We start from the raw sequence: 25,085 nt of genomic DNA, 5'->3' as shown, positions 1-25,085 counted from the left end.
ACAGAAGCTGTGTTCTGTTTTTGGACACTCCATCTCTAGAGTTTTGCACAGCGCCTGGCACAGGTTAGGCATTTGTTGAGACTGCTATGTGATAAAAGTGAGTTGGTAGAGTCCCAGCTGAGGATCTACACTAAAGTAGCAAATTCGGGGTCTCCTGACAAGTCTCATGGATTGCTGTCTATCTGGAGCCCAGTGTCATGAAGGAAGGGTTCTAAGGTGGTATCTGGAGTCAATAAGGAAAGGGTGAGCTGGCAGACTGCCAATGCCTGCTGTGGTTAAGGATGTTGAGTATTTGTTGACCTTGGTCTTTGGAGTCAGGAGCAGGTCCCTTTTGCCAGCTATTTCAAGCACAAAGATGTCTATTCTATAATTCAGAAATAGAGCCATTTGGGGAGGACTGAGGTTACCACAGGTCTGAAGATAACTCACAGATAAGAAAACACTTAGAACAATGCTATGCAAAGAAGCTAGAAGCATGCCACTATCTTGATGAACTCACTTGTGGGGAATGTGCATTTTATGAATCATTTGGCAAGAGTGAGCAGACCTAACATACTTCAGTTAGTGTGTCCCACAACTAGACAGAACTTTGTAATGCGCTTTTCCCAGCTCACAATGTAGCTGCTCTACTCACGAGGGTAATCCTTTGGGTGTGTCTTCTCAGACCAGTTCCCATAGAACGTGAGTCTGTACTTGGCAGTCCCACAGGCACAACAGTCTAAGATTGGCTTGTCAGTCACCCCATCAAACATGGAATCTGCAACAATCAGAAGGAAAGGCACCAAGTCAGGAAGCAAATGATCTCGTCCTTACTGCTTGGGGAAAAAAATATGAGGTGCAGTTTTCATTGATTAATAACACACAGAACCAGGTCAGTCCTTGGGCTGTAAAGGATTTTGTATATCTCTAAGTATGGTAACTATATTCTGGAGAAAAAACAAAACAAAAACAAATTTTTGCTCCAATCAAGTGTGGGACGAAGAAGGCAGAATATTTGGGATGGAGGTTATCTTGAGAAACCAGAGATAAAATTGACTCAGTTATCCATTCTGGGCCATCGTCTCTCTCCCCACTCCTCCCACAACATGATTTTCCCACCAAATTTTAAGGGGAATATGCACGTGTGTGTTTTCTCTAAGAAATATCTCCCGGGGCCAAATTGGCAGGACCAGAAGGAGCTGCAGTGAGAACAGAGAGACAGAGACAGAGATAAAGGACTGCTGAGAATTATTTTTTTAAAGATATGCATATACAGTCACATCATTTCTTATCAAGCTTTCAGAGACTTTACTGGGAGGGGTGGGGGGTTGGGGATATGTTCCTAAGTTCAGGTTACTTCTGAGCACAGTGGCAGCCAGGACAAACTTAAGATTCCCTCTCTGCCCCCATTTTTAGCTGTGAATAGCTGATAAGTGGGGAAGGAGAGATTACATGAATAATTTCAGAATTTCCGATGGTCAGGCCCACATCCCTGCCTGCTCATTGTTGCCTGTGGTCTCTTCTGCCTCCTGCACAATGAAAACAATGACTAGAGCTGCAACTCGCTTCGATTGCTTTCTCTTCAGTTTCTCTAGCAGCATTAACATAAATGTTCTTTTTTTTCAAGTTGGACATTTATTCTTGAATATTACATAAAGAACAGTGACAAAGAGTACAGAAATCTGTTCAACGTAAAGAAGAGAATTTTACAAGTATTCTGTATGGAATTCACTGGGTTCATTTGGTTTGAATATGCAAAACCAGGATGGGTGAAAGAAGTGCATTCTGGGCTCTAGGGTGGAGGAAAAAAGACAGGTTATTGTAATAATAATCACACTGTGTAGAGTCCTTGTATGTGCTGATTTTTTTTACATAAGTACTTTGGTTAACCTAATTTTACAGGTCAGAAAACTGAGGCAGATTAGGTAAACAGCCCAAGGTCATGGGGTTAGTGAGTGGTGCAGGCAGAACTGGAGCTCAGGTTTTTTTGAGTCCGGAGCCCATGCTCTTAATCTCTGCACTCTGTCTAGGAAAGACCTTTTGCTAGATAGGTCTGCAGGAATACCAATGAGTGAAAAAAATTTTTTTAATGGTTTATCGATTTTTTTTTTTTTGAGATTGAGGAAGGGAGAAGGTGAGAGAAACATCAGTTGGCTGCCTCCTGCACGCCCCCTAGTGGGGATTGAGCCTATAACCCAGGCATGAGCCCTGACTGGAATTGAACCAGAACCTCCTGGTGCACCGGCTGACAGCCAACCACTGAGCCACTCCGGCCAGGGTGACTGAATTTTTTCTGTGTGTTTCTCTTTTTGCTGTTTCAGTTGAACAATGGTACATTTAAAAAACGATCTCCCCACACAGTTCCAGGATTTCTAAATAGCTCTAAAGAAGAGGTCTGAAGCCACCCACAATAGAAATCACTGTGTGGCTGCTCTTTGTACATGTGGAAGAGACCAGAACCTTGTCTGTGCTGAGGAGCCGGCTCCCCACTGCCTTATGCACACGAAACCCACTCCTGATCCTTGTGTGAGCCGCTTTGATAGTGAAGGGATAAGCCCTGTTAAATACATTTCAGGGAAGGTAGGGTAAATCAATCACTCCTGAAGATTGTTTGCTTTTTACATTTCCATTATGACCAATGATGTTGTGAAAAAACGAAATTAGTTTTGAAACAGGAATCCAGAGCTAAGACATACATGCCGGGGTTTCGATGGTAACTACCCGGCACTGTCAAATGAGGCAGCAATAATCTCTCAAGAAACCAAAAAAAGGCACATCGGTAGCTTTACCTTATCAAGGGAGCTCTCAGGTCTATGGGTAGTCAACTAAAGATGTGTCCAGGAGTTTAAGCGAATACACTTTATAATATATTTTTTGGACTTCCAACAGAAAATAAGCTTCCACTTGAAAAATAAGTTTCCAAGTTTGAAACTAGAAAGAAACATACTGTTCCCTACTGCGGGAAAACCTATTGAAAATGAACCAGGTTTTCAAAGGGCAGCGATAACAAGTGTCAGCTCCCCGCTTCTCCTAACCACAGCAGCCTGCAAAATTACAGGCAGCTTCAGGCCCTGCAGTGTCTCTGAGCTGCCCCTCCCCGTTTCTACTCTCAATCCAGCAATTTCCTTTGCAGCTCTCCTCCTTTATTCTTCGTTCCTCTTGCCTTTTTCTTCCTTTTCTCATTATTCCTTCTCTCCCATCTCTCCTCTCTTCTCTGCATTTCCCTTTGTCTTTTCCTCTCCCTGTCTCTCTCCTTGAACTGTGACATGGTTTTAAAGCCGGAGGGTGGATGCCTATGTTTATTATGGGTCACCTTTTTGAATATTTTATGTTTCTCACTTAATTGTAAGTAGCTCAATGCTTTCATGTTTCCTTTTTAAAAATAACGATTGCCATTGCTTTTTATCTGCGCGGTTCTTAATTCTCCCCCTATGCATTAGCAGCTTATACTGGGAAAAAACAATAGATGCTCGTTTCTCTCTCCCCTTCCTTGATTATTTGATTGGACTCACCACAGAGGCAAAGGATGTAAAGACCTTAATGAAAGAGCTAGATATAATGAAGCATACACATTTAAGAAAAATTCCTTTGCTTTATGCTTATAAATTGAAGACTTTCTGAACATGATCGGCTTGCTAACTGATGAATTTCCTCATGGATCTGCTGTCTCCGGGGATCATCTACAACTGTACCTAAAGATCCTACAACCCAGGGCCTACTGGAACATTTCCCCCCATAAATTTGTCATTAAAAAGTTGTGCTTTTATCCAGGTGTGTGCTTAGTTTTTTTTTTTTTTTTTATTCAATATTAATTTTTAAAAATGTTATTGTTGACACTGTTACAGATATCCTCAATTTCTCCCCACTCTACCCGTCTGCACCCAGTCCTGCACCCTCTCTGGCCATCACCACACTGTTGTCCTTGCCCAGGGGCAATGCATATATGTGCTTTGGCTAATCTGTTCACCTTTCATCCTGTCCCTTCCATCCCCCTTCCCTCTGACCTCTGTCAGTTTGTTCCTCATATCCATGCCTATAGGATCTCGGCTTCAGAAGTGATATCAATAGAGGTTTGCAATGTCACTTTATTGACACTGTATCTGAAGAATTTTAGCATATTCATGGCTTAGACAGGGACTGAGACTCAGGAAGTGCACTTAGTTAAGCATCACTATCAGTACGTGGGAGTGTCAGCCAAGTGTCTCCTAAGAACCCTCAAACCTGGGAAAAAAGGTTGTCCCCTGATAGTTAAACTAGCAAAACCAGGCCCCACTGGTTGTGATCAGCCATCTGTGGGTGTAAAGCAAGAGGTGGCCTGTACATGTGTGATCGACAAAACCCACAACTGTAACCCACGGGACCTCAGTGGAGGCAGGGCAGGAATGGGTTGCCATTTAGGAATCAAAAGCCTCAACAGTTGAGATGGTCCCTGTTTGGAGAAAAGCTGAGTGATCATGTGGACAATTAGAGGAAAGAAAAGCCACTAAGCCATGTGTGGTGATGCCCACTTGGAAGCTGACCAGGGTGCTGACCCACAGGTTCTACTCTCTGGCCCCTGTGGCAGGTATGGCCCTAATACAGGGTATCTAAACTCTCCCCTGTTGTTCTTTCTATGCTCAGCATGCAACCCTCCCCCCATACAGGACCTAATTTCTGTTCTAGCTCATCTATAGGGAAACCTATGCTTTAGTATGCTTTGATCTACCAAAGGTAACAATTCACACTACTGAACTGGGAGGTTGTCCTTTTGGTTGAAAGGGAATGGTTAAGGGTATTGGCTCTTAGGTTTAAACTCTGCCCTCTACCACTGGCTGTATGATGCTGAGAAAGCCATTCAAACTTTTCGTGCCTCAGGCTCATCTATAAAATAGGGATGATGTAATGGTTTTTACCATAGAGCATTGTGTAGATAACATGATTAAGGTGTGTACTTAGACTAGTGCCTGACATGTAACAAGCACTCAAAAAATATTACCTATAGTTATTTTCCTAGAACATGTTTATCAACCTTTCTTTTTCTTAGTAATTTATGATTTGCTAGAATTGGAGAGGATTATTTCTTCTCAAAATGCTAATGGCTTGAAATGCAAATAAAATTATGTAAAAATGAATAGAAATGAGATAAATATGTATAATTATAGAACATTTTCTATTTTTATTAATTCTTTAATGACTTCTAAACACATTCAGATGTTTAAGGTCATACGTTTTTATAGTGGATTAATACATCAGTTTTCAGATATAGATAACAATAACTAATACTTATATATAGTGTTTACTATGTGCCAAGGAGGCGTGGTACTATTTTACATATATTAAGTTAGATGGCTAAGAAGGGCAGAGGCAGACTTTAAACCCAGGTCAGATCTGAATCCAGGCCTCTGCTCTGACTTCCCCTCTGTGCTTTGTCTGCATGGGCTTTGTTAGAACACCCTCAACCCATGGAGAGGGCGATAATGAACTTGCAAATCTTAGGACCAGATCATTGAATGTGGTGAAATCATAAGATCAATACCCTTTTGGTAACCCCATCTCCCTCTGGTCCTCCCTGGAGAAGATTCTCCCATAGTGTCCGGTGATACCCAAGTTTCTGCTAGTGATTATTCTGGAAAACCATTACAAACTTCTTAAAGGGACACAATTGTGCACTCCTTAATTAAGTCTTGTGAATTATTCCAAGGAACCTCTTCAGAATAATCACTGTTTCACAAAAATAAAAAGACGACACCAATATAAGGTACATTATCTCCTACCCAGGGAATCAAGCTGGGTAATTAGAGCTTAAGGCAGATCCAATTATCCACAGCACACAGCCAGATTAAAAATTGGAGCTACGTGAGGAAGCAGGATCTGGAGGAACTCAGAAAGCCCAGTCATCTTAATTCCCGAGGCCAGATGTTTGGACAGAACGGGCCACCTTCCATTTATTTGTCCCTCTCCCACCCAATGTTCTTACCTTGTTCACAAAGTTTCTTGGTCAGAGAGCCCTCATCCTGAAAATAAATGATGCGTTTCTGTACGATGCTGGCCCTGTGGGGAAAGAAGACACAGTGCAGTGATGAGGGAGGCAGATTTAGGGATGTCAGTTCTTGGCGGGGCCACCCATGGCTCTGTGGCTTTGGGTGAGTCACATCAACTCTCTGTGCCTCAGTTTCTTCATTGGAAATCGACATTAACAATAAATACCTACCTCATGGGATTGCCATGAGAACTAAATAAGAAACCACATGTTAAGAGCTTAGCACATAACCTACAAAACCACTTAATAAACATTAATAATTGTGTTGGTGGTGGAGGTGGTGCTAATATTGAGGTAAGAGAGTAAACTAACAGCATTTTCAGAAACTCTTCTCAGTGGTTAATTTTGCTCTAGGTTCATATCAAACTGTTGAGGCCATTTGTAGATCAACCAAATTCAAATCAGAGTAGCCTGTCACATCCTCTTCCTGAAGGGGAAAGAAGGAATTTAAAAATATATTTTGATTTGTTCTGAAAATGCCATTCGATATCTTTCTTGAAAGTCTAGGCAAAACTGTCTCTTGCATCGTGAACAAAGACAACTTCAGCTGTGATAGCTTCTCTCTTAAACATGTCAAACACAGGCTCTTAGAATCTGGAAAGAATATTTTGAGGTTGAAAAATGACTTACTTTTGCCCAGCACATTTTTCTCTTTAATTAGGATCGCACAGACATGCTACTTCTCCTTTAACCCACCCTCTGCTTATTTTTAGCTGGCTTCGCAGAAGTTGAATCCCAAAACCCAGAGTTCCCGTAATTTGAAAGTCTACTACACTTAACGTAGAGAGGGTGTCAGTGGAGGGCCAGCTATTTCTATTGATTCTCTTCAGCAATGCTACTCAATCAAAAGGTAATTTTTACTTTGATTTACCCTATTAAACAGATAAAGGGAGCCTTGACTCAATCCCAGCTGACTACACTAAACGAGTGATAGAGGCAGTTTGCTCCGTGTCACATGATCTCACACCCAGGAATGGGGCCAAGTGTGCATAGATCTGCCGAGTACACAGGCAGTTTTCTCGATGGTCTGGGCCTAGGCCAAGATGACTTTCCAAAGAAACGTTTACTCTACACTGTCTTGCAAAAAAGGCTAAAATTCAGATCAGTCTACATATGTCTTTTATAGTCTTTCCCCACCCAAGGGAGACAAGATGTTGAAATAAATGAATGAAATATGCTTCCTGTCTACACAAAGCTACTTTAATCATTTATCCATTCTGTTGACCATCAAGCAGAAAGTTTCCTCAGGCCAAGAGAACACTCTTGAGAATACATACTCTCACCCTAAAACCAGATAACAAAGCCTTTTATTAGTCAGAGTATCCCACAGTGCTTTTTGAAGTGTTTCCCACCGAGAAGGGCCTCAGGGAACCCTGTGGAAGGAAAGGAGAGGGCCTGGTGGGAAGTATTCCAGGCCCCACATTCTTGCTTCAACCAAAGGCTTTATCCTCATTTCAACCAAAGCAGCCCACCCCCCCACCCCCCCCAACCCCCGCCACATCTGCCTTCTTGTATTTACTGGTATATTTTCAACAAATAGTTGTTGGAGGCCTCCTTAGTGGCCAGACACTGGCCAGGGACACTGTTGTGAACAAGACAGATGGGGCCACTTCTCATTCTCCAAGTTTACAGTACAGTGGGGGGAACCTGTCAAACAACTAAATCCTCACCTAATCATCTAACACAACTGTGACTAAGTGCTGAATGGAGAAGTCCATAGGGGGTGGTGGAGTATAACACAGGGAGTCCTGAGCAAGCTGGGAAAGGCTCCCCCCAGAAAAGATGGCTAAGCATAGATTTGAAAGAGAAGAAGCTAGCTAGGCAAGTGGGAGGGAGAAGCAAGGGAGAGGGCCTCCTTTGTAAAATCCTTGAAGTGTGGAGGGTCAGGGCTCATTGGAGACCCTACAAATGGTAGGCCAGGGAGGTGGTATGGAGTGAGCTGGAGAGTGGGCAGCACCATATCACCTGAGCCTGCAAGGAGATGGCGTTTTACTCCAAGCTTGATTAGATAGCTTCGAAGAGTGTGTTCTAACGAGTGAGATGACCAGATTTGCTCTTTTGGAAAAGCAGTTGGGCCATAGAGTAAAAACAGATTGGTGTACGGTTGCAGTATACAGACCTCCCACGCCAATCAAATGTTGTCTCAATAAAATTCTCTTGCCAAAATAGTTTGAAAACCCCTTACTATGGTATTTAAGACTTTTCATAAAATTTCTCCCAAGCACTCCTCTGGCTTCACGTATTGCTCTTTGGTGCCATGCTCCCTGGGTTCCAGACTTTGAGAAGTTTACGCCCCGTGTCTGAACACCTCCTCTACTCTACCAGGCCCTTGATCATGCTGTTTCCTCTTCCAGAATCTCCCCAAACCTGCCATTGCTAGCGTCTGTAACAAATATTTTAAATTTTCTTCTTCCTGCTATGAATGTAAGAACAGTGGTAAAGCCAATGGCTTAAAAGCATGACCACACTTTGAAAAATTAAATTGTTCCCTGGCCAGTTTGCTCAGTGGTTAGAGTGTCATTGGCCAGAGTCCTGAGTTAGGCATGTACCTCGGTTGCAGTTTGTCTCCACCCTAGTTGGGATCGTGTGGGTGGCAACCAGTCGATGTATCTCTCTCACATCAATGTTTCTCCCTCTCTCTTTCCCCCCTCTCCCTCCAGCTCTATCTGAAAGATAAATATAAAAATGTCCTCAGGTGAGGATAAAAAAAAAAAGAAAAATTAAATTATCCCCAAATTTTCCAAAAATATGATTGTAAAAATTTCGGAGGCCAGAGACAGATAACATGTATTTTCTAGAAGATGTTCCAGTTTCCATCATCCCTTGTTTTCTAAAGTCTAAGGTGGCTCCCTCTCTCGTTTTGACAATAGTTATAATTTCTGAGCCCTTATACTGTGCCTGCTAGTCCTTGTGCTATCTCAAGATCGGGTATAAAAATATATGAGATATATGAGATAAGCCCTTTATGTACCTTATCACATATATCTCACACTTTACATATATTACGGGTCCTCAAATTCCTCACCCCAAACCTTTGGGTGAGAAATGTGTTTTTGAATTGAATTTTTCAGATATTAGGAAGTTAAGATGGCAGTATGCCATTAACATCCCCTAATCAAACATCGATATTCTGCAGCAAAAAATGTCAGAATATTTATACTAAGAGGATAAATAAAACTATAAGGAGCTTCATGTCACATTGGGTCAAGTCTGGCAAACTTATAAAAATGCTCTTGTTTTCAGAGGAGTAAGATGAAGCCTTGTGGCAATTTTCACTCTTATCTTCCAGGTGAGGATGACAGAGGTCAAAGGGACATGCCTAACATTCTGCAGTTCCTTCTGTCTGCCTCCAAAGTCCTTGGTTTGTCTTAGGCTCAGAATGCTTGTAAGGATTAAAGATCGGGTATAAAAAACACAATTGCCCTGTGAGGTAAGTGTTATGAAATGTGACTCCAAATTAATTTTCCTTGGCTCTGTTTTCCTTGGATCATCTCATGGAACACGCTCTGGAGAACTGAGATTTTGGTGGGCCTGCCTGGAGCATGGGTCAGGATCACCATGAACAGCCTGAGCATACATCTCCATGCCTGTGCTTGGTCAGTCCTCTGTATCATGCCCTTTGGATTGCAAACTCTGTGCACATCAAAGGTGGGATACAAGGCTTGTTCTGACCTGGCCCTGATGATTTGGTCTTATCCCTCTCCCGTCTTTCCTGAGTACTCTATCCAAGCCATGTCTTATATGGTCTTATACCTCTGGGCCTCTGTCCATGGGACTTTTTTTGTCCTTCCTCATGACTCCTCAACATACCACATCACACACACATACACACACACACACACACACACACACACTTCAGTTACCTAACTCATAAGATGTTACTTCTTTTAAGATTGATTTCTTGACCAGGTGCTCTTTCTATGAGAACCACAGCCTCTTGGGTTTCTGTTACCACAGCGCTGATTAACTTACCTTGTAATTGCCTGTTTACTTTCCTATCTCCTGTGAGATTATTCGATTTTTGAGAGCGGGAACTGTATCTTCCTTATTTCTATAGACATTAGTATCACTGCAGCACTGGGAGAAGAAACAGGGTTTGGGGCAGAGGAGAGAACTGGAGATTGAGCTGTCTGTAGGATATGATGGTGGTCTGTCGCGTGGTAGTTTGACAGAGGGACCTGTAGCTCAGGAGAGAGGTGAGGGGTGGGGAGTGTGGATACGGAGGTTGCTGAGGCAGAATTAAACGTTGAAGCTTTCAGAGTGACTGATGTCACCCAGGCAAAGTGTACAGAGGAAGAAGTTAAGCTAAGCCCAGAACTCTGAAGACGACCATCATTCACCTGCCGATATGCCAGCAGAGACCAAGACTTTGATACGCTTGGTTGCAGAAGATGTTTCTTTTATATTCTGAGAAAATACATTTCACTTTAAGTCTGTTCACATCAAAAGTATAAAACTCAGCTGAGATTTATAAATCATATTATCGTTCAGGAAAATAATAGCTTTACAAGATGAGAAAGCTGTTAGTAAGAATTCCCTTAGCATTTCAAAATGACAAATTTCTCCCATTCTGTGTTGCAATTTGGCCGTCCTATTGCATAGCATTTATATACTGATATACTGAATGCTCTCTTATCATGAGAGAATGTGTTAAGGAAATCTAAATTAAATTTCTCAGTGTGTTAGCTTCTCAAACTTTGGAATATTGAGGTTCTAAATAACTTAATCATTTCAAAAGTTTTCTTTTAAACCTAAAGTGGAACATTTCCAGAAACACCATCCGGAATCTCTTGGATGCTTGGCCCTTTTCTGTCTGAAGGGTTTATTTATTGGCTGTTCTTTTTCCTTAGGGAATTTGTCTTTTGGAGTGAAGTTAGAGTTTGCTAAGTTGTGGGTTTGCTGGCTAGTTCTGAAAGGGCCTGAGATCCCTGCTCTCCCTGAAAAGTGATATGGAGACCTCAGAAATGAAGAGACTTGGCCACGAATGACTTAAAAATACACATAGGGTCCTGGCCGGTTTGGCTCAGCAGTTAGAGCATCGGCCCGAGGACCAGAGAGTCGTGGGTTTGATTCCGGTCAAGGGCAAGGTACCTTGGTTGCGGTTCGGTCCCCGGCCCTGGTCGGGGTCATGTGGGAGGCAACCGATCGATGTGTTTCTCTCACATTGATGTCTCTCTGTCTGTCTGTCTGTCTCTCGCTCCCTCCCATTCTATCTGAAGATAGATGGAAGAAAAAAGAATACACATGGATCGTCTGTGGCTGGTCACTGCCATATACAGATAATTAATGCAAAGTCCTATTACATTCATGCTGCACTAAGTGAATATTTTTTTAAATCTATTTTTATGTTTATTTTTTAATTAATTTATTTTTGTTACACGTTTCTCCTTTTTCTCCCATTGACCCCCTCCTCCTGATCCTGCCCCCGCACCCGTCCCCAGCATTGTTGTCTATGTCCATGGTTATGCACACATGCATATAAGTTCTGTATATTCTGTATGTGGTAGCCATTATTGTTGCTATTGTTAAATCACCAGCCCTTAACAAAGTACCTGCCACATTAACATATTTAATAAAGAGTAGCTATTGTTGCCTTCGATGTCAGGTCTGTCTCCTTCCTTTGTGGAGAGAGGAATAAGGGTGTTACCCTGGTCATCTGTTTCAGGTGGGGATCCTGACTGGTCCAAATGAAGCTCCGCTTTGTGGTCTCCAGACTATTTTTGCCAACCCTCTTCCCAATTCCAGTAAAATCCTTAGTACCGAACATTTCTTGGAATACATGACAGCATTTGTCTCTGATCTCAGGGATGTTTTCCATAGAAGTGATCCAGTTTATAACCAGTATCATCTACTTCTTCCTACAATGAAAAAAACAGCTCTGTGGGAAGACCCTGGAATAAAATATTAAAGTCATAGCGATGATAATGTCATCAGGAACTGGGGCCATCTGCTTTATTTTACTTCACGAGGATGCCAGCTGCTAACCTGATCATGATCGCATGCGAATTAACAAATATTTACAGAGGCTGGTGCATTTCATGATCCACACCTACCAACCTTTTCTATGGCTTTAGGTGGCTCTCAGGACATGGAACTGTCAGGAGTTAACAGACACCCTGAGGGCCCATGACAACGTGCCACAAAAGAAGGAAAGTGAAAGCTTATCTTCAGGGCTCTGTCCACAACACACACACAAGAACTCCAGTCTGCCCAACAGTAAGGTCACAATCCTTGCTTGAGGTCACAAAACTATTGATTCAAAGATAGGTTTAGTTGTCTATCATGACTGCAAAGAAGCAATTCTAGTAGCTGCCATGAGATTATTCCTGCTTAATTATCCCTTACTCATAAACCATTCACTAAGCACTTATTTTGTGACAGATATTTTGTTAGAAGCTAAAAATGCAAAGACAAATCTAAGACGTTGCCTTCCAGTAAGGAGCTCCTAGTCCAGTGAGGGAAGAGAGAACCAGAAAGAGGAAACAGGAAATCAATATTGAGCACAAGAATGGAATGCCAAGGGAGGGAGAGGAGCAGAGACTGACTTCGCCTGGGCAAAGCTCCAAGAGGGGCATGATGGTGGCACTGAAGGTCTGAACTGGGAGGGGGCAGTGGAAACAGAGAATCTAAGAGACATGTTGTAGGAAAGCTTATCAGGACTTAGTAACTTACTGGATCTGGGGCAGAAAGAGGAGAGTGAGTACAAAATATTTGATTTCTTTTTTGTTTATTTAACAATTAAATTCCCTTCTGAGTTCTTCACAGATATGAACTCACTTCATCCTCCCAACAGCCCCATGGAGTGGACCCTGCTATTGTCCCTGTTCTACAGATGAGAAAGTGAGACAGAGGGAGGGAGGTAGACTGACTCCTCATATACAAACCCAATGACTAGAGAGAGGAATGGCGAAGCCAGTGAATGAAACAAGGCAGAGGGGGCAAGGAACAATTTTTTATTTTTTGGAATTTTTATTGAGATGCTTGTAGATTCACATATAGTTATAAGAAATACTGTAGAGAGATTGTACATTTTCCCCAACATTTTGCAAATTCAGAATGGGGCAAAAGAAGGTTTAGAGTTGTAAGTACACAAAACACAGTTTATTCTTGTATTATGATTTGTTAAACACTGTATTATTTATTTGAATTACAAGTGGAAACCTACTTTTGCCCCACCCTGTATTATAACCAGGATGTTGACACTGGTACAATCCACCAGGCTGCGTCTGGTTACAAACAGTGCAATAAGGCTAAATGAGGGCCAGACCATGCCATTCTGTAGAAACTGTGCCTGTGACAAGCTGCCACACTCAATGACAAGCTGCCACTCTACGACAGAGCATTCCCAAATGGCTCTCAGAACACATAGTCCATGACAGCCCCAACTGGAGGATCACCTACAAGCACTGTGATGACTCAGAGGTGGAAGGCCATCTCTGACAGCCATGTGATGGAGGTAGAGGGGGAAATACTGGTAGGAAGGAGGTCAGTCAGGATAACTTCTTGGAAACGTGTCAGTAGAGCTGGACCCGAAGCCCCAGAGACTGAGTCTGTAACCAGGGACGGGCTCCTTGAAGCCGTTAGAGCTGCACACTAAAAAGAGTCTCTTGGCAGGCACACTGTCCCTGGGCCTTGGCTGCAACATCAGCTGCTCGGAGCAGACACTGCAGCCACGTACAGCGTAGGCTGTGACCATCACCTGGCAAAGTGGTTACTTAGGTTGTGAAGACTACAGTCCATTCCCAGCCTTGCCTGGTCATTAGATTTCTGGAGCTTTTGATTCACATCATTGAACAAAGTTATATCTACATAGCTCTGGTTCTCATTTTAACAAAAATGACAGGAAAATTAGTTTTAGCAGTTGATTTCTTCTTAGAATAACCCTGAGGATAACAAGTTTAGTGTGGTTTCATTTTCTCTTATTATTGTCCAATTTCAGTCCTCATCTTTGTCATATATCTTGTCAATACTATTACACTAACATTTTATCTATCTATCTATCTATCTATCTATCTATCTATCTATCTATCATCTATCTATCTTCCTCACCCAAGGATATTTTTGCGTTTATCTTCAGATAGAGCAGGAAGGAGAGAGGGAGGAAGAGAGAGAGAGAAACATCGATGTGAGAGAGACACACATCAACTGGTTGCCACCCACATGACCCCAACCATGGCTGGGGGTAAACCGCAACAGAGGTACATGCCCTTAGTGGGAATCGAACCCGGGACTCTCTGGTCTGCAGGCTGACTCTCTAACCACTGAGCCAAACCATCCAAGGCAACACTAACATTTTATATTTTACCCTTCCCCCATAAAATCCAATGGGAAATTAACAATGAGGAATTGATTTTCATATTACAAGAGAGACATAAAAACAAAGGAAGAGAACTAGATTATGTTTTAGAAGAACCCATTTAGAGAGGCTTTAAAACCAGGGAGATACTCATTTACTCATGTTTTTGTTTAACAGAGTAGGTGCCACGAAGCTGTGTGAAGAATTGGAAGTGAAGAAATGAGCAAGATAGTGTGTGCCATCAAATAGTTGACAGCCTGGTGAGAGAAAGATGTAATCTGATGAATCAAAATACTGCATAGCAAGTACTAGAGTCTTCCCAACATTCCCTCTGCCATGCCCGCAGAACCCTCATTTGGGGGAGCGTAGTTCAAGGTAAGCCAATCACGATATCCTGTTCTCACTTTCTCAGCTTCCTTGCAGCTGGGGAGGGAGTGTATGACCCACATGTGTCCTCAGTAACAGAAAGGCAAGTTTGCCGGATGGAGGGGAGGCCTCCTGAGAAAGTTCTGCTTTCCAGATAAAAGAAATTAATGAGTCACCCTGGCCCGTCCTTTTTCTAGCCTTGATTACAAATACGATGTGTGAAACAAGGCAGCCATTTTGTGACCATGAGGACAAGGTCAAGGAAAATCACAGAGACACTGACCCTGACATCCTTTAGGTGCTGAAACAATACCAGCAGTCACCTACCCCTGGCTTTCTTGTTATATGAGGAAAACAAACCTCTACTTCCTCAACTAAGAAATTGCACTGGGAGCCACTGTAGGGCGTAGGTGGGAGTGGGGGCAGGCTAGTTTGATCAGAAGAGTCTTGGAATAGGACACTGCAAAGAAAGCTGTGAAAAAGGGCTTGGATTTGGTGGGAGGTCATGCTGCCCTTTGCTGGGACCGCCCCCGGGTGCAGAGGACAGGCAGGAGGACAGCAGGCGCCTGCAAGCATGCTCCGCGTGACGAGAGACGCGGCTGCAGGGGAAGCAGCGGGTGGGAGTTTGACAGGAAAACACAGGCGAAGGAAATATTTTTTCTCTGGAGGAGGCTTTCATATGCCCACGCACCATGGTGGAGGAAAGAGTGGAAATCCTTAGGGGTACCTGCTAGATCACCGGCTGGAAATTTGTCATGTGTTGGGAAAAAAATCTTAAATAAACTCACATGGACAAAATAAATAGACTGCAGGAAGTAGTCCCAGTTGTGGAAGCTCTGACAGGTAGGCAATTCTGGGCAGGGAACAGCACCATTTCTCACTTCCTGTAATTGTCTTAAACCACTCAATTTTCCCCCAGCATCTTTTGACCATTACCGGGTTCTTCTCTCGGGCTTAAATTATCCATGGCATTTCTTAACGTTGCAAAGAGATATGAGCCTGGAGGGAAGGCAGTATCTCACAATACATCTTTAGGCCAAAATATCTTTCTCTCTTAAGGATACAAAAACATGAGGTTTTATGTTCCTGAAAAATTACTTTAAAAAAAATAATCAGCCTTAGCACGTTACTCAGCATTTAGCAACGTGATTAATGGCACCTGGGGTGTGACTAATCGAAGAACAACTGACGGCTAGGTTCACTGTTTCTGTGATATTGCTGAACCCATGATTATTCCGTCCTATGTCCCACGCAGTTAAGCTGCTGGTGAGTCCCTGCCTCAATTTCTCCTCCAATTTCTTCACACCTATAAACCCTCGGCAGACGGTGAGCCCCTCCGGCCCCAGGACTGTGTCATTGCTGTGAGCACCTGGAACCTAGCAGAGGATCTGGCCAAGGCCTTGTAATCTGGGTCCTGTAGGTTTCAGGATAATGGGATTTTTGTGATGTGCACAAATGCATATTTCTGGGTAAGAGTTCATAGCTTTCGCCTGCTTCTCAAAGGGGTTCTTGACAATTAGGTCTGAAATGAATGACAAGAGATATGTGAAATGGTATGACTGTCATTCCATGTCATACAACCTTCAACAAAGAGATATGCTTTTTTTTTTTTAATACAAAATATTTTATTTTATTTTTTTTATGTTCTACCAGCCTCACTTTTATTTATTTTTATTTTTTTATTCTATGAATTTTTTATTTATTTTTTTGTTACAGATATTTTACCTTTTTACCCCATTGGCACCCCCCTCCCCACCCTACCTCCGCCCTGTCCCCAGCTTAGTTGTCCATGTCCATTGGTCATGCATACATGCATATAAGTTCTGTGGTTTATCTCTTCCCACCCCCCCATCCCCCCACCCCCTCTTCTGAGGGATGTCAGTCTGTGCCCTACTTCCATGTTTCTGGGTCTACTGTATTCCTCAGACTGTTATGTTCATTATATTCCATATATAAGTGAGATCATGTGGTATTTGTCTTTTTCTACTTGGCTTCTTTCACTTAGGATAATACTTTCCAGGTCCCTCCATGTCGTCTCAAAGGATAAGAGATCTTTCTTTCTTACAGCTGCATAGTACTCCATTGTGTACATGTACCACAGCTTTTTTATCCATTCGTCTACTGGTGGACACTTGGGCTGTTTCCAGATCTTAGCTATTGTAAATAGTGCTGCTATGAACATGGGGGTACATATATTCTTCCTGATTGGTGTTTCAGGCTTCTTAGGGTATATTCCCAGCAGTGGGATCACTGGGTCAAATGGAAGTTCAATTTTTAATTTTTTGAGGTAGCACCATATTGTTTTCCATAGCGGCTGCAGAGAAACATCGATGTGAAAGGAACACATCGAGTGGCTGCCACCTGCACAACCGACCAGGGCCGGGGACAAACTGCAACCGAGGTACGCGCCCTTAGCGGGAACCGAACCCGGGTCTCTCAGGACCGCAGGCCGACGCTCTAACCGCTGAGCCAAACCGGCCAGGGCTTGAGATATGCTTTTTTAAAGATGAAAGTTAATTTTTTATTCCGAGCACCCAAGGCTTCACTGCGTTCTCTCCAGACTGTGCTCTGATCGGAAACAGAACCTGTCTCGGGTGGAAAACGAGAAACAGAAAGCGGAGCACTGCTCCTGGGTGTCTCGGGTGCTGCTGGCTGAGTGCCCGCTGCTCCGGCAGGGCGGGCGTGGGTGCGGTCACATCAGCACCCCAGGCTGCTTTCCACAGGCCACTGCTCTCTGCAGCTGGTCCCACTCCCGTGGCCTCAGCTGCCTCCCCTGTCGGCGGGCTCCCTTAAGCCAGGGCTGGCGACACCGTCCCCTCAGGTGTAAGGAAACAATCCAGGTGACAGAGCAAAGTCCTTAAACACAGCATGTTGCTCTGTCGCCGGCCATTCTTTCCGTTCCTGGGAGAGGTTCCCTGACTGGCAGCTGGTGTTTCTGCTGTGGAAATGGGACTTTCTCGTATAGTAGCAGACCTGTGAGTTGGGAGAGGCTGGGTTAGGGACTGTGGTTATAATTCTTAGCTAGGATCATAGTTCCAAATGGGTTTCTGAGTAGTCTTGAACCCCTAAAAAACGTACACGAAATGGTTAGCGTGTGCATTGCTTTGGGGAGAGACTCAAGAACCAGTGCTCTAAATGAGGAGTCATGATGTTCATGCCTCTCAGTAGCCACCCGAGTCCTATCCACCCCACCCAGGGGAAGGACATGCATGGACGATGAAATGAAGGGTTCCCTGTACAATCACTGTAGTAACCTCCTAACGAGTCTCCTCTCCTTGCCGACCCATCCAATTTACCCACACTCTGCCAGGGATTCATCGTCACCTCAAGCACATTGTCACTTCCTTTCACAGATTATTAGGCTGCATTGGCACGATAGTCCTAATTACTCCATCTCCCACCTCTGCCCTGCCCCAGCCCACGCCAGCACAGGCTCTTGCACATAGTAGGTCCTCTCTAAACAAAGGTTCCTCTCTCACTGATCGATTGCAGTCCAAACTCTTGGCTAAACGTCCACAATTCTGAACACCCACAAACAAGCTGCCTTCCAGGTCTGACACCCCGCTGGCACCACTAGACCTTCCCAAACACGTGACCGCGGTCCTGCCTTTTCACTGTGCAGACGTGTCACAGGATCCCTCCTGGCTTCTGCCCATGCTGCTCAACAAGCCTGGAATGCACTTCTGCCTCTCCTGAGCCTAATCTTACCCCAGGCATCTGTTGCCACCTCGCTGTCTCCTCAGTCTTGCTGGGTTTCTAGAGAACTGCTGGTCTTCACTTTCCATTTGGCGTTCGAGCATTGGCTACTCTTGATGTTTGTTTGAACTTCAGTGTCTTGTATTACCATGTTAATGTGTTTACATTGTGTGCTTCTAACTGGATTCTGGAGCTCTTTCAGGGAAGGGGCCTTGTTTGCATCCCTGCAGCCCCTCTAGCACTTAGCACAGTGCCTTTCGTGCAGGAGGCACTGAAGGTGTATTGATCTGATATATTTTCATACACTGACTTTACTCATCATTCAGTTCTTTTAAATTCAACCCATAGAGTTGAGTGTCTACCACATGCCCATGCTCTGACAAGAAGCATAAGCTCTTCGATATTAGCAGTGCCTCCCAGAGGGCTGGTGAGCAGCAAACAGTGACTGGTCTGAGTCATGCAACATTTCCCACTGCACAAAGGCCAGTTAAGTCTGCTTTGCTTGTTCAAACTAGGCTGTTGGGCCGATGGCATCCACTATTCTCAAAAAGAACCATTCGTGTAGAATTCTTCATAAGGTTGGAAATGAGCAGGATGTTGGGATGTCTGCCAGGAAGAGGTCACACCAAGGATGGAACTTTATGGAAAAGAGAGTTGCTGATTTCACAATGTATTCCACTTTGCTTATTTCTTGAGTTGACCCCTCCCCCCCCCGACAAAAGGCCTTACATTTTTTTACTCACTCCAGATTTGTCCCGTGTTTCTTTTTTTCAACATCTGCACCCCTCTTGTAGCATCTGACCTCATTCTAACGTCACGTAAGCTTCGCAGAGGTAAGCCATGATCACATTTCAGCCCCAAAGAGTTCTGGAGACACAACAGGAGCCATGTGTAAGCCACAAAATCTGGGCATGATTTGTCCTGTTTTTTAGCCTTTTTCATGGAAAATACTTTCAGATAAGAAAAAGAAGAAAGGAAGGGAGGGAGAGAAGGCTGCAGAGAGTAAAAAAAAAAAAAGAAAGAAAGAAAGAAACAAGGTCAAGAGTCCTAATTTTCTGAGTAAAATATGTGGAGGAAAAATTAATGGAAACTCATTATAATGCAGAGTAGAATACAAGTGACTAGTTCTTTTTAAAAATACGGTGAATTAAAAAATCTCACTAATGCTTGAGATGGGGGACTTGGGAATGAATCTGGAGCCTCTTATCCATATTAAACAAATCTTTTTTTTTTTTCTTTAAGTAGGCAAGGAATACATTAAAATGCAAAAAATCAATAAAGATATTTATCCTAAAGGTGACAGTGTCACCACATTTACATGTTGCATATCTCTGAGAGAGGAAGTTGAACTTCAGTGCCTGTGTTCCTAAGGGAATGCTTAGGACTGTCACAAAGTAGGGATGGAAGTGAGATGGAGAGAGAAGAGAGGGAGGGAAGAAACTTCAACAGCCTCGTCTTTATAAGGGAACAAGAGTAACACCAGATGGTAACAACCTCCAGAGGGCAGCACCACAGACGTCCTCAAAGCTGGACCCTCACAGAGTGGTGGACCCAAAGAGCAAACATTTTCCAATGTCTGTGCCCTGGTCAGTGCTTCATTTCGTGTTTGCAGATGGATGAGTTCGCGCCATCAGATTGGGGTGTGCATGCCCCTGGCTTTTGGATGGCTTCATGTCAAGGACGTTTTGATAACAAAGTAAGATATATTTCAAGAAAATAAGCTATCAGAATCCTTATCCTAGCAGGATATTTGGTAATAATCTTTTGGTAATAACACTGGATTTAATCCTACCTTAGACCAAATGCTTAGTGTTTCTTTGGGTTGACATAGCTGGTCTTGGAAATCTATAATTCAACTTCCTGCTAACTTGGTGTTTTCTCTAGTCAAGATGCCCTAGAAATGACCAGGAGACCCTCAAGGCCAGAGGTCTAATATCATTGACTGGCTCAGTTTGCGATGCTATTATACTGCATTGTAGTAGAAAAGGCTAATAAATTCTAGCCTTCCATGTGTCTGGTACCTTCCTTAGGAAAACCAAACAAGTTCTTTAATCTATAAATTATAATTTGTGCAACATATTTTGGTGAAACCAGTGAGCTGCAACTGATTGGACTGGGGATCAATATGTGAGCCAAAGGCAACCACAGATGAGTTGGCTAGGAGAGATGCTGGCTCCTTCTGGATTCCTTTCCTGAAAACTCTTCCCAGCAGGGTTCTGCACATTCAATCATGCAAACTGGCCTCTTGAATTTTGTCTTTTGGGGAAAAAATGTCAAACAAATTAAGAGAAGATGAGTCATTTCCATATGCCTAGGTCCAGAGCAAAGGACAATTGTCCAGAGTATGATTCTGCTCCTCTCTGGGGCCTGTGGCATAACCCCATTGTAACCCAGTGTGGCTGTGGATGATGTAATGATGTCACCTGCCATACTACCCCCTATACCCCATGCATTTGTACAATACACTTCTGGCACTGAAGGTCAGCATTGCATGAGAAACGCCACATGTAAGCCCGCAGTTAGCAACATTCCATTTGGATCTTATTGGGTTCTTTTGGTTGTTTGTTGTCAGGGCTCATAAGCATTGAAATGAAGTTGTTTTGATTTGCTACTGTCTCTCTGCTACCAGACAACTGTTATTAAGAGAATCACATTAATTAGCAACAGCTGAGGGGAGGACCAGTTAATTCAGAGCTGCAGCTGCAAGTCTCCTTGCAATCTGACTGTTGCCTAAAATTTAACAATTAACAAAATAAATAGTCTCTGAGTGTCTGAGTGTATTTAATCACGTTAATTTTGTTTTCCTCTATTTCTATTACTGTTTAGGACTGGTAGTTTATCTACATTAAAAACTCTGGTACCATTAGCATACCTTAAAGCATAACCTCCGCATCCCTATTTCTCTGTGATTTATTGGAAGTGATATATTGTTTTGCTGAATGCTAATTTTTTAACTTTATGCAGGAAAATGAAGAATTAATTAAAATTTACCCAACAGGTTGACTTATTAACCAAAATATTTGATTAAACTGAAAATCTTGTTTTAGAGCCACGTTGAGTAACAGAATTAATTAGATGGATGGACAGAATGAAGGAAGGAAGAATAAATGGATAGAATTATAGATATGTAGAAAATAACAGATACATATACATATATAAATAAGGACTGAGATTGAAACCTTTTAAATTATAATGCCAACTAGTTCATTACTTTTGTTTATGATCACCATGAAACCAGCACGTTAAAGACACGGTAGAGCAGAAAGACCTCTGTAGTCGGGCAGATCTTGATCGACTCCTTCAGTGTGCAGTGGGTGAATTACATTCCACAGCCTCAGTTTTCTGCCTTACAAATTGCGGTTAATACCAACTTTATGGGACTCTTGTGAGCATTAAAGCGCTCAGCTGATCTGCAAAGAGCCTAACACGAGGTAGATGCCTGAAAAAATATCTTCCTTTCCTCCTTCTACTTTAAACCTCGTATTGCTATTTAACGTATGTATTTATGTCTTTTCCACCCAACTAGGGAGTTAATTAAACTCTTATGAAGGAGGGAATTTCTCTTGCTCATCTCCGTACCTACCCACAGTGCACTGCACAGAAGCTGGAGCCCACTGGGTGTTCAAACCAAGTCCACCAGCGTGAGTCCACATGTCTTACTTGATTATCAGCTGGTACAACAATCATGGTGAACATCTGTTGGGGGCTTACTATGTTCCAGGCACTCTGTAGTAAGCATTTTATATACTTCTAGGGTTCTCAGCCTTGGCTGCTCATTAGAATTATTATGGGGAGCTTTAGAAAACATTAACACCCTGATTCCATCTCAGATCTAGATCAGAATTTCCAGAGGTGGGGCCAGACCCTAGTAATTTTTAAAAGCTGCTGAGGTGATTCTAATGTGCAGCTAAGAACCACTGACTTAGATTATTTTGTTTAATTCTCCAACCTACGAGGTAGGTACTATTAGCATCTCCTTTTGTGGATTAAAAAAGCTGAGGCCTGGGTGGGGTGGGGGGGGACCAAGTATCTTGCCCAAGTTTATATGACTCTTAGGAGGTGGAGCCAGGATTAGGACCCTCACTTTCTCCACTCTGCTCTCCCGACTCCCAAGCTATAGCTACTGAGAAAAATAGAATATGCAGGTATCGCCAGCATTATCCAGTGACTTTGATCATCATCAAAGAAAATGCGCCAAAGCGCAGTAGATTCTTTCTATTTAGAAAATGGAGACCGGGTTTCCATCTAGACCTCTCCACCCACGGTCTATGTGATCCAGTTCAAATCATGTTATCTTTCTGAACCCCAATTTCACTTGAATATTATGATGTCAGCCTCACAAGAGAATTGGGAAATCACTCTGTAAGCCCTAAACTACTTAAAAAATGTAAAGGGGAACCTCCCACACCTTAGCACCCCACCCCCACTTTATAGAGGGAAATGCAGGCTTAGGAGGGGTAGAGCCAGGGCTCCAACCTTGACCTGCCTGACTCCAGAGCTGGTCTGCAAGGGGCAAACTGTCTAGTGCAACGTTTGCAGTTAGTCAAGACCCATCCCGAAAATGTGATTAGCCACAGAATCTGTAGTGATGACCAGAGAGGTGTGGAAAGGGAGACTTTTCCTGTTGTGAGGAATGATGGAAGGGTTTGGCTTTTATGTAAAGAGCAGTTTTAGAGCTGGTCCTGCTGCTGGGAGAAACTTGCTCTTCTTCCCTCCCACCCCCCAATCCCCCCAGTTGGTAACTGTCACTTCCTGGCTTTGTTCCAGGGGCTAAAGTGAAAATGGAAATGCAGACTTGTTCCAAAGAGAGCTTGGCATTTCAGGTTCTCAGATGAATATTCATGTGCTAGTCCGTCAGCCCTGTTCTCTCATCTTCTCCCCATACCTAGCACAGGCTTGGCACATAATAGGTGCTCACTAAATGTCTGTCAAATAAACAGCAGAGTCCTGTGGGGCATCAGGGCCTGGAGGGTGGTGAAAGATACCTGGACGTGCCTTCCCGTTGAGGCCAAGTGCCACCTGTCGCACCACATACAAATGGGACTTACACCTTTGCCTATTTCACAGTTTCCATCCTAAACTGCTCAGTTTAATCCAAGTTTGTGCCCCATTTCTTCCCCTGTGATGGCTTTCCCCATTGAGGACCCCTTGGACCCGATGCTTAGCCTCTCTTCTTTACTGGACCCTTTGCTGCCCTCCTGCACTATGAGCTGCCCTGGCTCTGCACCTGCCCAGGGTTTAACCATCACCTGGTCCAGTCCAGGCTCCAAGCTTACCGGGCCCCATGGCAGGGCGCCCAGAACTGCGGACAGTGCAGGCACGGGAAGGCTGGGAGTGGGGTGAGAAGGGAGGTGACCTGAGTGGGCAAGATGCACCAACAGGCGGCTGTTCACAAGCATCTCCCCCATTCACCCCTCTAGTTAGAGAACAAGTGAGGCCTATAAAAGACAAGAATTCAGCCTCCTTAAAGATCTGCATTGTGGCAGATCAAAAGCTTGGGCTGTGGAGTTAGTCAGTCTGGGGTTCAAATCCCAGCTCTACTACTTATGATGTTGGGCAGGCTGTGCCTCAGTTTCCTCTCTGTAAAATGGGAGAATAGTATCTTCATTTTAGGGTTGTTGGCAGATTATTTTAGCTATTATTTTACTGTTATTAAATATTTAGAGCAATACTCAGCTGAATCCTCAAGGAAGGGAATGTTTCAGCAAAGGAAAGAATAAAGAATAGAAGGAAAGTAAAAAAAAAAAAAAAGGTCACATTTATTGAATGTCACCTCCGCCCCAACCTTGCTCCACCATCAGGATCCACACATAGGTCCTCAAACATTCCTTGCTTTCTCTGGGCTAGGAACACCGCACACACTGTTTGCTTTGCTTTCTCCCCACAGTTGCCTTCTGTCTGCTCACAAGCTGTGCCCTCCTGCTCCACCACAGACTGTGCTGGGTGCCACCCACCCCAGCCCTGTGCTCTGCCCAGGGTGGCCTCTTTCATGTCTTTGCTGCCCATTGTCTGTTTTCCCACCACTCGGTGTGCTCCTGGGAGGCTGTGCCCTGCTCAGCTCTGCACCCTCAGCCTCCGGCATGGTGCCAGGCACGAAACTGAGGGGCTGGGTAAGGGAATCAAAGAACAAATGAACTCAGCCCAGCCTCTCAGGTCTGGTGAGTCCTTGCCCGTCTTTTCATTGAACCCAATGTCTTCTCATCCACATCTAAGCCCAAGCTGCCGAGAAGGAGAAGAGGGAAAAAGAGAGAAAATGCTGAAGCAGCCCTTCTCCCTTCCCTTCCCCTCTTCTTTGAGCTGAGTCTTTTTAATTGGAAACTGTTTCCACCTTAAAGAAAACTTAGACCAGGGCAAAGAATGTTTTTCCCCTGAAGCATTTGGGAGCAAGTGGTGGACATGACATGTGATCCCCTTGAGTACTTTATGGTGCATTTCCTGCAAACAAGGACACTCTCCTATGGAGCCACCATAAGACAGATACAACCATCAGATTTAGGAGAGTAACATTAATACACCTCATCCTTAAATCCTATCGAAATGTTGCCAGTTGTTCCTTTATAGCCAAAGGTCTAGTTTAGTACCACAGCGCTGCCCTTGGCCTGTATGTCTCTTTAGTCTCCTTCCATCTAAAACAGCTCCTCGGTCTTCCCTTGACTTTCATGACTTTGACACTTTCGATGATGACTTGTCAGTAACTCCGTAAGCTATCAGCTTGTCCCATGTTTCCTC

The 25,085-nt window shown here is 43.6% G+C and overlaps 1 protein-coding gene across 1 annotated transcript in view; it reads right to left on the bottom strand.

Moving 5' to 3' along the window:
- The window catches only part of SPON1 (spondin 1), a 278,917-nt gene that overhangs the window by 163,960 nt on the left and 89,872 nt on the right, over positions 1-25,085 (bottom strand). Inside the window, exons 4-5 of the mRNA XM_036259901.1 lie at positions 5,936-6,009; positions 635-757 (exon numbers count right to left, since the gene is read on the bottom strand). Coding sequence (XP_036115794.1) covers positions 635-757; positions 5,936-6,009 — 197 coding nt within the window. The remainder of the gene's footprint in view (positions 1-634; positions 758-5,935; positions 6,010-25,085) is intronic.

Source organism: Molossus molossus, unplaced genomic scaffold (genome assembly GCF_014108415.1).
Source record: "Molossus molossus isolate mMolMol1 unplaced genomic scaffold, mMolMol1.p scaffold_m16_p_13, whole genome shotgun sequence".
Lineage (NCBI taxonomy): Eukaryota > Metazoa > Chordata > Mammalia > Chiroptera > Molossidae > Molossus > Molossus molossus.
The sequence above is the reverse complement of the archived record's forward strand: the minus strand, read 5'-3'. Positions and strand labels throughout refer to the sequence as shown.